General features: G+C 39.4%; 1 protein-coding gene across 1 annotated transcript in view; it reads right to left on the reverse strand.

Annotated features, from left to right (window-relative positions):
* Window positions 1-933: 933 nt before the first annotated feature.
* The window catches only part of kcnk12 (potassium channel, subfamily K, member 12), a 32,934-nt gene continuing 20,560 nt past the window's right edge, over window positions 934-13,307 (reverse strand). The window contains exon 2 of the mRNA XM_042501542.2: window positions 934-8,580. Within this exon, the coding sequence (XP_042357476.1) occupies window positions 7,688-8,580 (893 nt within the window). The 3' untranslated portion in view covers window positions 934-7,687. The remainder of the gene's footprint in view (window positions 8,581-13,307) is intronic.

Genomic DNA, 13,307 nt, shown 5'->3' on the forward strand with positions numbered 1-13,307 from the left:
CTGAAAATATGAATAATTATGCTTTTGTTACCTGAGAGCAATCTGTCTATATTTACATAGCAAGCGGGTCTTTGTCCACGGAGATCGCCATGTTGCACTACACTGCCATGCATTTTCACATTGGCCATTGTAGTTGGCAGCCCGTCCACGATGAGCAGAGTCCAAAAAACACAAGATTTTTCATGTGATACTGCGTAATTTATTGTTTTTACTGTTTTACATCTCCTTGTCTATTTCTTTTGGAGAGGAAGAGACCTCTGGGACAATGTGGTTCCCAGTAAAAACTACTTTAACGTCTCGATCTTAACTTATCACAGAAAACTTGCGAGCACACATTAGCAGATGCTTGGCCAGTGGCCGTCTGTGACGCGCCAAACTGCATCGGAGGAAACAGGAAACATCTTTACTCAGTGCTTCAACCAGTTTCATCGATCTGGTCTGTGTGTTTTGGGGAGGAAGAGACTTCTGCGGATAATTCGTCTCCCGGTAAAAACCTCTTGAACAATAAACTCTGGCACATGGGAGAAGTTTGAGTTAGCCGCAATCTGTAGTCCTAACTTCAAGATGCCACTAAATTTTTTAGAAATTCTACACAGTGCTTCTTTAAAGGAATAGTTCAATATTTTGGGAAATATCCTTTTTTTTCTTTTTTGCCAAGAGTTGGATGAGTAGATTAACACCACTCTCAGGTTCTTAAGCTAATTGTGAAGCTGCAACCAGCAGCCAATTAGCTGAACTTTGCATAAAGACTGGAAATAGAGGTACAGCTATGGCTCTGTCTGAAACTGATAAAATCCACATCCCAACACTCCTAATGCTCACTAATTCACACATTATAACTTTTTTGCTTAATCCTCACAAAAGACAAAGTGTAAAAATGACATATCGTTGATGGACCACACTATTTTTTTGGCATTTATATTATCTGCAAAAATTGTCATTATATGAGAAAAACAGTTGAGAAAATCAGTAAATATCAGTGTTTAATGGAACCCCTTCTTGTTTCATATAGGTTTTACTTTTAATTACATAAATATAAAAGTACAATCATTAGTATAAATGTGCAACTTGCAGAAAGAAACAGAAATAATTTGCATACATTAACTGGATGTTACACCACGATGCAAGCAACATGAGACACACACCAAGGTGTATAATTATGTAGATGGAGCCAACATAACTGTGGATCACAGGCCCCTGAAATAGATTTAAAATTGAGATGTTAGCGTACTTTGTGGCGCCGCACCATCAGTCTTCATTTTATGAAACCATCAGGCTCACATCCTGTGGATTTGAAAATCAAGCTCCAGATCAAAGCCAACAATGTGACTCTTGTTAAAGATCAGTAGCAGCCGAGCAAAGCAGTGATACATCATTCTGTTACCGAACCACTCAGCTGTTTCCCGCTTGTGCTCCAGCCAAATGAATGTAAATACATTTTGTTCCTGAAACTAGCAGCTTTAACAGTCTCAAAGTACAAAATCGTTCATGCATTCTTCTTCAGAGGAAATCGGAGAGAGCGCAGTGTTATGTTGTGATCACAAAGAAATAATAGCTTTGCCTAATATATGATAATGCCATTAGCACCATCAACAGCCTTCAAGATTAACACTAATAACATCTCCAGTCGTTGCTTATTTCAAACAAATTATTCTATTATCGCCCTAGTGTCTCTGGAGCATGATGCTTTAATGGGGTTATTTTACAGTCAGAGTGTTGTTGACTACAGGGCAGATTATCCAGTGTAAATACAGTACAATAGTTGTACAATATGTGTAAACACTGGCAGTGTTGATTTTAACAAATTTAAGATTAATTATTCAGCGCTGTGATCCGAGTCTGTTATGTTCACCCATATTATGTACTTGTAGTGTGGGCTTGATTTTGCATCATTTCAGCCTAATTTGGTGTTTGACAAGAACATGAGAGGAATTAATTACATCAGAAACAAAAGTCAGTGATGTCACATTAAAGAAGCATTTCTGCTGATAACAGATACAAACATACAGTAAATCCTAAGACCATCTGTCTCCTCTTACAGAAGACACAGAGGACAGCGGGGCAGTTAAAACCATTGCAATCAATGGAGATCAATTTTGCAAAATGCAAAAGGATTGTATAGTACAATACACGAGCTCTACACACTAATCTTTTCAATAAGGAACCTTTTTGTAATATGCAAGGACTAAAGTAAGGCAATTAATTTCAAGCCACGCATGCATTTTAGGTGAGCAAACATTACTCTAAATACTATATTCAATGTTTTAAAAGCTTGATGTGTTTCAGGCTTAAGGAAAATACATTTTAATGGATATTATATTAAATTGAATACCTTCTGCAGGGGTCTTATGTTTTGGGAGGCATATAAAGATAACATATCACAGTCCTTTAATTCTTATTCTCAGTCCTTTACACACTGCTTAGGACGTACAAATGCATACACACATGCTCCTTGTCAAGGGGGTAAAAGATACAATGCAGCTAACAAGACCCCAACAGCTGCGGGGGCTTTTAAAAATCTGTAAGCAATCATAAAACCTCTTCCATTGTAACCTCAGGCTTCAGAGCGAAAATAAAGGTCCACATACAATACCATTCAGGCATCATTACTCTAGAGAAGTGTCAGGAAACCTTCCGCCGACACTTTATAGCAGGGGAACACCGCCGAATTCACGTCAGTTGCTACAGCGTGCTCCTGCTCAAATGTCTCGGGGTTTGACACTTTTCTATGCCTGCTATGTTCCTGCGTACAGCGTGGCAGCACATGAAGCCCCAACGCTGCAAGCTTCACATCACATCAACAACATACGATAAGCTCACTCTGCTGCTCACAAGCCACTCTGTTGGGAGCTGTTGAAGGAATAAATGTACACTTTGGGAAATTTACATTCGCTTTCTTGCTGAGAGCTTCTACCCCAATGTTTGTACGATACATTAGACAGCAGCTGGTTTTCTTAGCTTTGTGTAAAGACTGAGGAAAAAGAAATAATAGCTAGGTATTCTAGTTAAACTAGTTATTTTAACTATTTTGTTTTTATACAAATCTAACAACTGAGCTATAACGTTTTAATTTGGGAACTTCTGTGGTGCCGCTAAATAGAGTTTATTATCTTTAGGCAGATCCAAGAAGCTTAAGTTGGCAGCTGGTTAGCTTAGCATAAGAAATGTTTAGAAAAAGGGGAAAACAGCTAGCCTTGTTCTACAGCTCTCTAATGCTGCATTCCACTGCAGAGTACGGCATGGCTCTGCTCATCTCGCTATATTTTGGTTTTCCATTCAATTAAAGTTGTGAATAGTACCTGGTACCTGGTAATTTTTTTGTAGGCCTACCACCTCAGCTGAGCTTCCATGTGAGCTGAGCTGATACTACGACGTGGAGTTAAAGCACTGCAAACCACTGATTGGTCAGAAAATCTTTTCAACAATCTCTGATTGTACAACATGGTATGCCATTTTTTCAGTGTATTTTATTTTTATTTTTTAGGATGGCAAGGTATAACTTGCCCCACTCTTCCTCTGGCTAGTGCTTGTTACCTTTGTTTGTTGGGTTGATTTGGTTTAGATAAGAGGAGTGAGACTGGCTAGGGTTAGGGGTCAGGGTTAAGGGTTAGAGCCAATCAGGGGCAGAGTAAGGTAGAAGTCAAGCTCTCGCCATCCTGGTAAAAAAAAAGACAACAACAGCAATAAAAAACACTTTCACACAGGACAGCCTGCACAAGTCTGATGTTTTTACATATCCAATTTTCGCTCAACAGCAATTGCAATTTATTACTTAACTCAACCAAATGAAAAGTTTGTCAAACTACGCTGTGTACTACATATGCAGCACCAGTGCACACATTCCTGTTTGGTTGCTGATGAAAGGATTCAGCAGACATCACATTGAAGAGGATGTCATGGCAGTTTCACACAACATGATATGGCAGTCAGCTGAGAATCCCGCCTACACTGAGGGGTTATTTAAAAGAATTCGTAAAAAAGACCTGGTACCAAAGTGTGTTGAGTTAAGTTGAGTTGAGCCGTACTATTCAGTGGAAATGAGGCATAATCAACATGTAACATCTCACCAGTTTACTGGGTTATGGAGCCAAGTTATTTCTTGTAAGGCATCGTTTCCATGGTAACCAGCAGAGACTCCAGCAGGTTAGTAGTCCTGGTCAAGAAAGTTGAGCAAAGCTTTTTTTTTGTTAAGCACAAAGACTGAAACAGCTGGAAACAGCCAGACCGGCTCTGTCCACAGTCAACAGCTTACTGGATTTATGCCATAGACTGTAATAATGGATGTAGCTAATGTGACATCACCCAATGTTTTGTGGACTTTGGGTTTGGTTTGGGTTTTGTATTTTGGCCATTGCCACCCTTTTTTTTTTTGGAGCCAGAATTAATCATATTTTGCTGAGAGGGTGAAGATGTGGAGGAGCAATCGAAAGACATTAATAATGCCCTTAATAATGCCTAACTTTAAGTCTTAATAAAATGTAAACGTATGAGTTATATAAAAATTCACCTATGTACAGTTGCCATGAATGCTGAAATTAGCTTTCGAGATAGAAAATCTTTTTTTTGTACGGGGTTTTGAACATGTTTATTTCTGCCATAAAGTTGGGCATTTTAACATGGGGCTCTATGGGGATTTACTTGATTCTGGAGGCGGCCTCAAGTGGCCATCAGAGGAACTGCAATTCATGGCATTTCTGAGTTGACTTCATTTTTTATCTCTGGAGGTTGCTGCTGCATTAACACATTATCTATCTTGAGTGTTATATTTGTGCAAAAGAGTAAAAATTACTCACTGTGGCTGTGCAACCACATATTTAACTTAAGATGTGATAGATGTAAGAGCGATAAATCTAAGTACAAGAAATAAATAAGTAATAAATCATGTCATCTAACTTTCAGCAAGAAAAGCGAATACTGGCATGCGTAATTCCCAAAATATCAAACTACTCATTAACAACTGGAAAACCTGTGTTCACTTCGTAACCTTAGTATCCATGTTTTTGGAGGGTAGTTAGGTTCTGTATGGTGCATCTTATCAGTCTGCTGACTGGCTGTGTAAGAGACATGTGACAGTGACTTCCTCAATCATTCACATGTAGATATTTGAAAGCTATATGTAGAAAAATAGACTTTAAATAGTCCTCTGTTTTATATACAGCTATCTCGTATGGCTTTACCATAATGGCATGCAGGAGAAACTAAGACAAGCCTGAAGATTTAACTACCTGAGTCATTTTCTCTATTTCTCTGGATGAGACTGGGGAGTAAAGGAAAATTATTCAGATCTATGCACGAACAGGATGAAATCAACGAAGGATAGATCCAGATCCAATTTGCGCCTTGTTGAAAAAGCGCTTTTTAAGACATTCCGATACTATATACTATATATGTACATTTATGGCATGTCTCATCGTATTCACAGTGTAAGGGTGATGAGCGTGAGGAGAGAGCCGAGATCTGCAGGAGTGTTTTGGTGCAGTGTGTGTGAAGTGAATGCAGAGATGACAGAGAAAAAGAGGTGAGCGGCCTGGGAGGATATTAGATCTTGAAGATGGACGCCAGGAGAAGTTGAGCCCTTGGCTGAAAGAGCCCATTGATTTGGTTTGGGCATGAATTTGATACCAGCTCCTTTACCTCCACTGCTGTCACCAGAACCTCTCTCTCTAGTTCTCATCCTCCATCACCGTCTCCCGGACAGTTTAACTATCAGCGTCTCCTACTCTGCCTTGCTGTTTACGAACATCAAACACACATCACACGGCTTTAAATCACAGATGCCCTGGAAGAGATAGTCGCCGGCAACTAGGACATTGATCGCACGGCCTGACAGGGTAGCAGCGTATCCACCCGCCATCCATTAAACCTCGGCTACACATTTACACTGAAATCGAGAAAAACATTCAACTTCTGCTGGCTTTTGTATCATGCTTTGTTTCACAGAGAGAGCCATGTATCTGGAAAGAAGTCTTCCTCGACGAAAACAGAAAATCCCCACAAAAATAAATCAGTGCATTTGAGAGTCCTTCAGGGTTTTGTTATCCACTCCAGCATCTGAGATTGACCTGACTACTTTCAATCTGCGTCATTTAATAGAACGTGCCTACAGGGTAAAACTATCTGTACTTCCATCCACCTCAGTCTTCTCCCTAATATTTCACTTCAAACAAACAAACAAACAAACTCACCTCTCATTATTCTGTTTCTACAAACACAAGTTTATATTCTGCATCCAAAGAGTAATTAATACACTGCAGGCCTTTATCGTTTGTTTTCCTCGCAGACAGCTGAAAGCTTGAAAACGAAGAGAGAGAAAGAGTTGGGTGGTGCCTTCTTTTACCCTTCAAGTCAAAGTCTTTGGCCACCGAAGCATTTTCTGAGCTGATAAGGAAGCCAGTTCCTCTCTCACGAGAAATGGCTTTTCATTCTTCAACCCTGCTCTTTTCTCCATCTCGAGCAATGGGAAATTACTCTTTTAGAGCCCGCTAGTGTGGCACACTGTAAAACCGGCCCTCGCCACATCCCCGTCGAAATCAGCTACATCACAGCCATGCTTAGCTAAACCCAGGCACTCGCCCCCAGAAATGAAATCAATCACCTGAGGGCAAAACTTGATGTGTGCCAAGAAAGAAATGGGGTTTGCACAATCAATGGAAGGTCTAGAAATGGTGCAAAAAAATGCATGAGAAGTATAATGCATAGATCAGTATGTGCTATGTCATTCAGTGATTACGCTTTTTATATCAGCATTCAGTATGTACATTCAGCTAAACTGGTGAAAGCCCAAAACAATGAAGACTGCACTGTATGCTTCCCTTGGCTTCTTTACAGCACAACATTTCAGCTGTGTAAGGCTGATATATTGAGCGTATATAGCAGAGCTGCAGACTAACACTGATGTTTCAGTGAATTGTTCTGGGTTGAGTTTGAGGTGAATGTGACCGCGAAATCTGACAAGTTGATCTTACTTAAAATAATCTTGTAAATGGATTGCATTGAAAAGGGAAAGTAAATATAACTAATAATATGAATTTATGTTTATTTTGTATCTAACTGTTGAATTTACTCAAAATTTAGCTGTTTTACTTAATTTTGTGAAGTTGTTACAACTTAAAAATGAAGTGTTAGCAGCTTTATTAAACCAAGTTAGTCTGACTTGATACAGATATATAGCACAGTAAACTTGCTTCAGTGAATTTTCCAAAACTTCGAAAGATTGATTTAAATAAACTAAACTAAATAAAAAAAGTAAATATAACTAAATTTTAAGTGAACTCAACAATTAGATATAGAGCAAGCCTAAATTAAGACTAATAGTTATATTTACTGACATTTTTCAAGGCAATGGGTTTCCTTAATTTTTTTTTTTTTTTAAATAAAAACAACTCTTACAGATTTTACAGTGTGGGTGATGAGTGCTCCCCACACTTTCAGAACAACTTGTGTTGAGTCTGTGGTTCTCTCATCATGCCATCATCATGAAAACATCACTTACACCATCACTGTCGTGCCTGTATTATCATCGCAGGCTTGTAATTCCAACCAAAAGTATCCAAAAACTCATATGTATCATGCATAACGAGTTACAATCCATCTCAAAAGCCTAGTATTTTTCTATGGCGATCAACCTCAGGGTTTGTTACACAGTATGAGAATCAAGAGCTCCACATTTCATGTCTCACTGTGTCCTCTACCTGGAGTTACTCGTCTCTGCCAGCCTGTTGTTCATGATACCGAGGGCGCCAACCCCCCCAGAGAAACCATTATGGCGTGAGCTGCCACAGACTGTCCTGGGATATCCATTGGCCGACTCAGACAGCTGCTTCTGCATGATGGCCAGCGACACCTTGTTAGAGGCTGCCAAGTCTTTCATAGAGATCATCTCCCCTGATAGTCTGCGTCCCTCGGTATCACTATCACAAGGACCATCTGAGTCGGGCGGCTGGCCAAGCCGACCCTTGCGACCCTTGAAGCCCGGGCGGATGGCGTTACGTCTGCCCAGGAGGGCGCTGGCCTTATTGCAGCGCTGGCAAAACAAGCAGCTCATTTTCTCCAGAATCCAGTTGAGCACCTGCTTGATGACAATAGAGATGACATTAAAGAGCGAGTAGATGCAGCACACTCCCATTAGCATGAAGAGGAAGTTGGCCACCCTGTAGAGGCTTTGGTATTCGTAAGCAGCGCTCTGACTGCTGACATAATCCCCAAAGCCGATGGTGCTGAAGGTGACAAAGCAGAAGTAGAGTGAGTCTAAGTACGCCCAGCCTTCCACGGGGGTGTACATGGCTGATGCACAGCAGGAGATGGTGATGGCTGACAGGCCAAGAATCAGCATCACATGGTACACGGATGGCTTCCAGCCAGGGAGGGAGTACGCTGAGAAGTCATGGCGGATTCCTGGAGGGAGTAGACCACTGTTCCTGATTCGACGCTCCCTCACGGCCTTCATCACCACAGCCAGCAGCGTGATGATGCGTTCCAGGAAGAGGTTAAAGAAAAGGATGGTGGCGGCACAGCCCAGAAGCCCATAAAAGATCAGGAACACCTTGCCTGCAACTGTCACAGGCGTTGTCATCCCAAAACCTGCAGAGACAGGAGAGATATATCAGACAGTTTCCACACTGAGGCCAAAAACACATTTTCTCTGACAAGATGACTTCAGCTCCCACAAAAAATTATGTCCCTGAGACAGGGGAAGTGAAGCGTGAAAGCATGACAACCTCAAATCTAATGTTTTTTTTTTAAATGAAGCTTAAATCATATTTTGTGCTATAAAAGTGTGTAAAGGAAGGATTGAGTGAAGTACACACAAGTTATGTGCAGAAAATACCTGATACTAACTGGTGTTGACGCTGATACACGACTGTAAGCTTTCTAAGGAAGATGAGTGTTTGTTAAGTCATAATGAACAAAGAGAACAATAAAAAAGTGACTATGGGATTTTGAACAACACAGTATTTTGCATTGCAAATGAAGCTGCAAGTTGTGAAATGCGACAGCGACTGAGTGAAACTAACAAAGTGGACACTGCTAGTGAAACCAGCATTACATATATTAGCAGAAACAAGACAACATTTTGACATCTGAAGGAACCTTTTATGTAAACTTGTATGATTAAAAAGAAAGCCCAATGACAGTTGAACAATCCATCTTTTATAGATTTTTACCCTTTGACACCTGAGCAATAACAATTATGATGATTATAAATATAATTTTATGAATATTTTCCCCTACCTTTTAAACATTTTTTCTAAATCTACTAAATCTTGCAAATTGCGGGACATTTTTTGTCAAGTTCCTTATTGGCTTTTTCTCCATATTTTTGAATGAAACCAATTTGTTCTGGGATTGAAGGTGTAAATACTTGTGAAAGGCATCTAAACTCAGCACAAGAAAAGTCATGTCCTTCCAGGTTTCAAAGGGTTAATGTGTCCAATATATCTGATTTAGATGGTACGCTAATATAACGTTAGATGATATTACGGCAGGTCTACATTCGTGTATTGTTATTTTGCATTGTGTAAAGCCACATGATGTTTTTTCATGAGTATTTGCTTTACCGTATACTGCTGTTGGTTAGGCTGTAAAAACAAGGACATAGGGGTTACATTGAGGGGAGGATGATGTTGGGAACAAGCTTAGGTAAGCCTTCTGAATATTTTTTCTCTCTGCTGTGCGGTTTGGCTTCCTGCTTTCTTCTGATTTCTTAGTCAATTAGACTGAGTGTTCAAGCTGGGAAAGGGGTTATGAGAGGATGTTTATGAATTCTGCTGCATGTTGAAGGAGCACTTCTTGCTCTCGATGAGCATCACAGGTGCAGCTCTGATTTCGCAGCTACAGCGCGGCTCTGATATTAACAGTAGCTGATGAGTGCCTCTGCATTTAAGCATAATATTGTTTCCTTTATAAGATCAAATTGTGCTAGAAATTCTTTCAGCTTCACTTCAAGAAGGCTGCCACTTTTTTTTTAAGAGGCGTTAAAATAATGAAGAGAAGATCATTTACCTCAATATTTGATGGGGAGAAAATTCTCTTGGGTTCATAGCAGTGGTTCCCAATTTGCATTGCTAAATATAACACATAGCCTTTCAACCCCTCATTACAGGTTATGGTCATAGTCTGGACATTTGCTCTGAGCAGTCCAGGCACAGAGTGACTTTTCCTCAACTAAAGGTTTTATTAGATGCCTGAAAAGATGAAAGTATCCAGTGTTTTTGCAAGAAAGTGGTCGACAGCCATGAAAGCAGCTCTGTGAGGCTGTATCACAGCACTGCTTAGAGTTAAATGCTAACACCAGCATGTTCACAAAGGCAGTGCTAATAACATTAACCATCCATTTTACATTTGTGTGCTAGCATGCTAAGATAACATTACATCAGAAAAAAATCTGCCCAGTTTTATGAGAATTTACAAGAGTATTGTCTCAATAATTCAGGAAAAACAAGAGCAGGTGTTTTTTTTTTTACCCAAGTTTTGTCTTATATTTTCCCAAGTTTTTTTTTTCAGGATTCTGATAGAATAATCTAATTAATTCAGAAAAATAGGGCAAATTTCCTCAAGTGAATGCATAACACTTCTGTATAAAAGTTTTGGAAAAATCAAAAATTTACCTGACCTAACCTTTAACAATAGACCTGATGGTAGTACATAGAGGTCAGAGGAACAACTAATTTGTAGGCTGATATTCATTGGAAAGAGGATATGAATGTGTGTACCAAGTTTCATGGCAACCCATACAATATATATTGAGAGTATTTAAGTTAGTAGGACTCTTCCTCTGGAGACCATGAATGTCTGTACAATCTATCAAATAGTTGTTGAGATATTTCAATCTGGACCAGAGTGCTGGACCAGCTGATGGAGTAACATAGCCGCCATTACTATAGCCATGCTAAAAGGAACAAAGTACAGTCAGGTTTAAAAAAACAGATTTTGTGCAACGTAAAAACTGTTGTTTTTTGTTGTCCTTTTATTATCTTGTTATGGTTCAGATTTCTCCTGGCAGCAATTTGTGGGATCCAAGAGGTTATCTTCAGGTCTGAAAAGTGAAGCAAATGTGGAAAAGCTTTAAAATTGCAATTATTCTAACGGCCATGCGAGGCAACTCCACAGGTTGTAAAAAGAAGGCTGATTGTATCTAAGTATATATGGAAATGAACCTACTTCTCACTTGATTTATTACCTCATCAAACATTTTCCTAGTGAGTTAATGGTCTCAATCACTAATTTAAAGTGTTCTTTAATACAGCATGATGTTCATTTTGTAAATGATGGTCCCATTTAGAGAAAAATAGGTAATAAAGTAGGGTGTGCTTTATTATTAATTACAAGTCTATACCAAGGTAGTGTACTCGGCCTCCCTGTCAGATTCACCCCTTTCTCCTTCACAGCTTCACCCTCACTTCCAAATATGGTAATTTTTGGCTCCAAAAAATAAGATGGAAATGGCCAAAATGCAAAATCTTAAGGTTTCAAAACAGGAGTACATAAACCAGTCGGTGACATCTTGGTAGTTACATTCACTTCTTTTATACACACTGAAAAAAGAGAACTGTTAATCAACGGAAATCAAATGATGTCTTCAATCATTAACACACGCATGATTTAAGTTTTTTCAAATCAAGTTAGATCAACACAACTGTTTGGAAATCGAGTTGAGAAAACATGATTCATTTATATTTTATCAATTCAAGTAATTATTCTCAGTTGATTAACAGTCGTCTTTTTTCAGAGTAGTCTATGGTAGGGTGGCATTTCAGGTTGGGAATCACTGTAAATAAATGATTGAAATGATGATTTCATCATTTCATCAAATATAAATGTATATTTATGTATATGTATACATCTAATGTGTCAGACCACGTTCTTTTCTGGTAACAACTGATGTTTGCTTTTTCTTGTGCAAATTTCTGCTCTTTGTGTTTACGATATATGGTTATTTCTATACACACACACACACACACACACACACACACACACACACACACACACAGTCATTCCCCTTAACCACAGAGCAGCAGATGGTATATTTGTCAACAAATAAAATCGTGCTGAAAGATCAACCAGTTCACTTCCAGGCCAAGGTTAATTGATTTTTCCATCATGGCGATCCTCCATTTCAGTCTTCTCTGAGCATCAGGGCAGCGCCTTTCCCCCCCTTTTCACCAACCACTCTGTAATCATCCTCGTCAGGTAATAAATGACATCAATAACTAGACGATACTTCCTTTATGATACTCAAAATGGCTTTTTTGACCTTATCTCTCGTCCTGAAAACCACTCTCCGGTGGGTTTGCTGACACCCCAGGTCATTTAAATCAACACTGATTGATACAGATTGCTTTATAGAGACAAGAGGGGATACATCCCCCACATGTGCACACATGTACACACACCTATGGCCTTACACACACGGAGGTAGACGTGTAGGTTTTATATATTACACCAGACACTGAATTATCCGGTTTTGTAAAAGAAAGTGACAAAGTTCAGAGAGGGACATTTGGATGATGGGAAAGTGAGGGGGCAGTGATTACCCAAATTAAGCCCTTCAGTGGAATCCTATTTCAGTGTTTCATGGTTAATTAATTAGTAGCTCAAGTCTTTTTAACCCAACTGAATAACAGGGAAAACAGATTACATCTTCTCAGCGTGCACAGAGACAGTCTTCCGCACTGTCTCTCATTACCAAGTAAATTACCTAAGAGAGGAAAAGGCACCAGGCATCGATTCAGTGTAGCATTTCGGAGCCATTACTCCAGACTACTGTGTCAGGATGCATTAGGAAAAACAGAACAATAATAGAAAGCAAAGGACGGGCAAAGCTAAAACCAAACACTGTGTGGCTTTATACTTGCAAAGACTTAAAACTCTTGATTGTTACAAAGTCCAGACCAGCCATCCTGCTGCTGACCTCGGTGGACACTTTTAATGTCTCCACTGTTTCCAAGCCATGATGAGTCATTTAATTCCACAGAACCTGATAAGGCTGGAAATCATATGTGTGCTAATCCAATTAAATCAGTGCCCTGGGAGAATATTTATTCATTAACATTAAATACAGTATGCTCAACCCAACATAGAAAATGATGCTATGCTCTAATGGCTAATGATGCTTGCACATATAATCACACTCTGGAGATTCGATCAGAAGAAATGTGATGAAATGGTGCCATTAGTATCCATTAATTACCACTTGACAGTTTTAGGAGAAAAAGAAGAAGAAGATGCTCTAATGGTTATCAGACCGTGGGGAGGTGAAATGTTAGGGGGGTTGGTTGATGAAAATAGATTGTTACTGAACTGATGTG

The sequence above is a fragment of the Plectropomus leopardus genome, chromosome 13 (assembly GCF_026936395.1).
Source record: "Plectropomus leopardus strain MGB_pleo_1.0 chromosome 13, ASM2693639v1, whole genome shotgun sequence".
NCBI classification, from domain to species: domain Eukaryota; kingdom Metazoa; phylum Chordata; class Actinopteri; order Perciformes; family Serranidae; genus Plectropomus; species Plectropomus leopardus.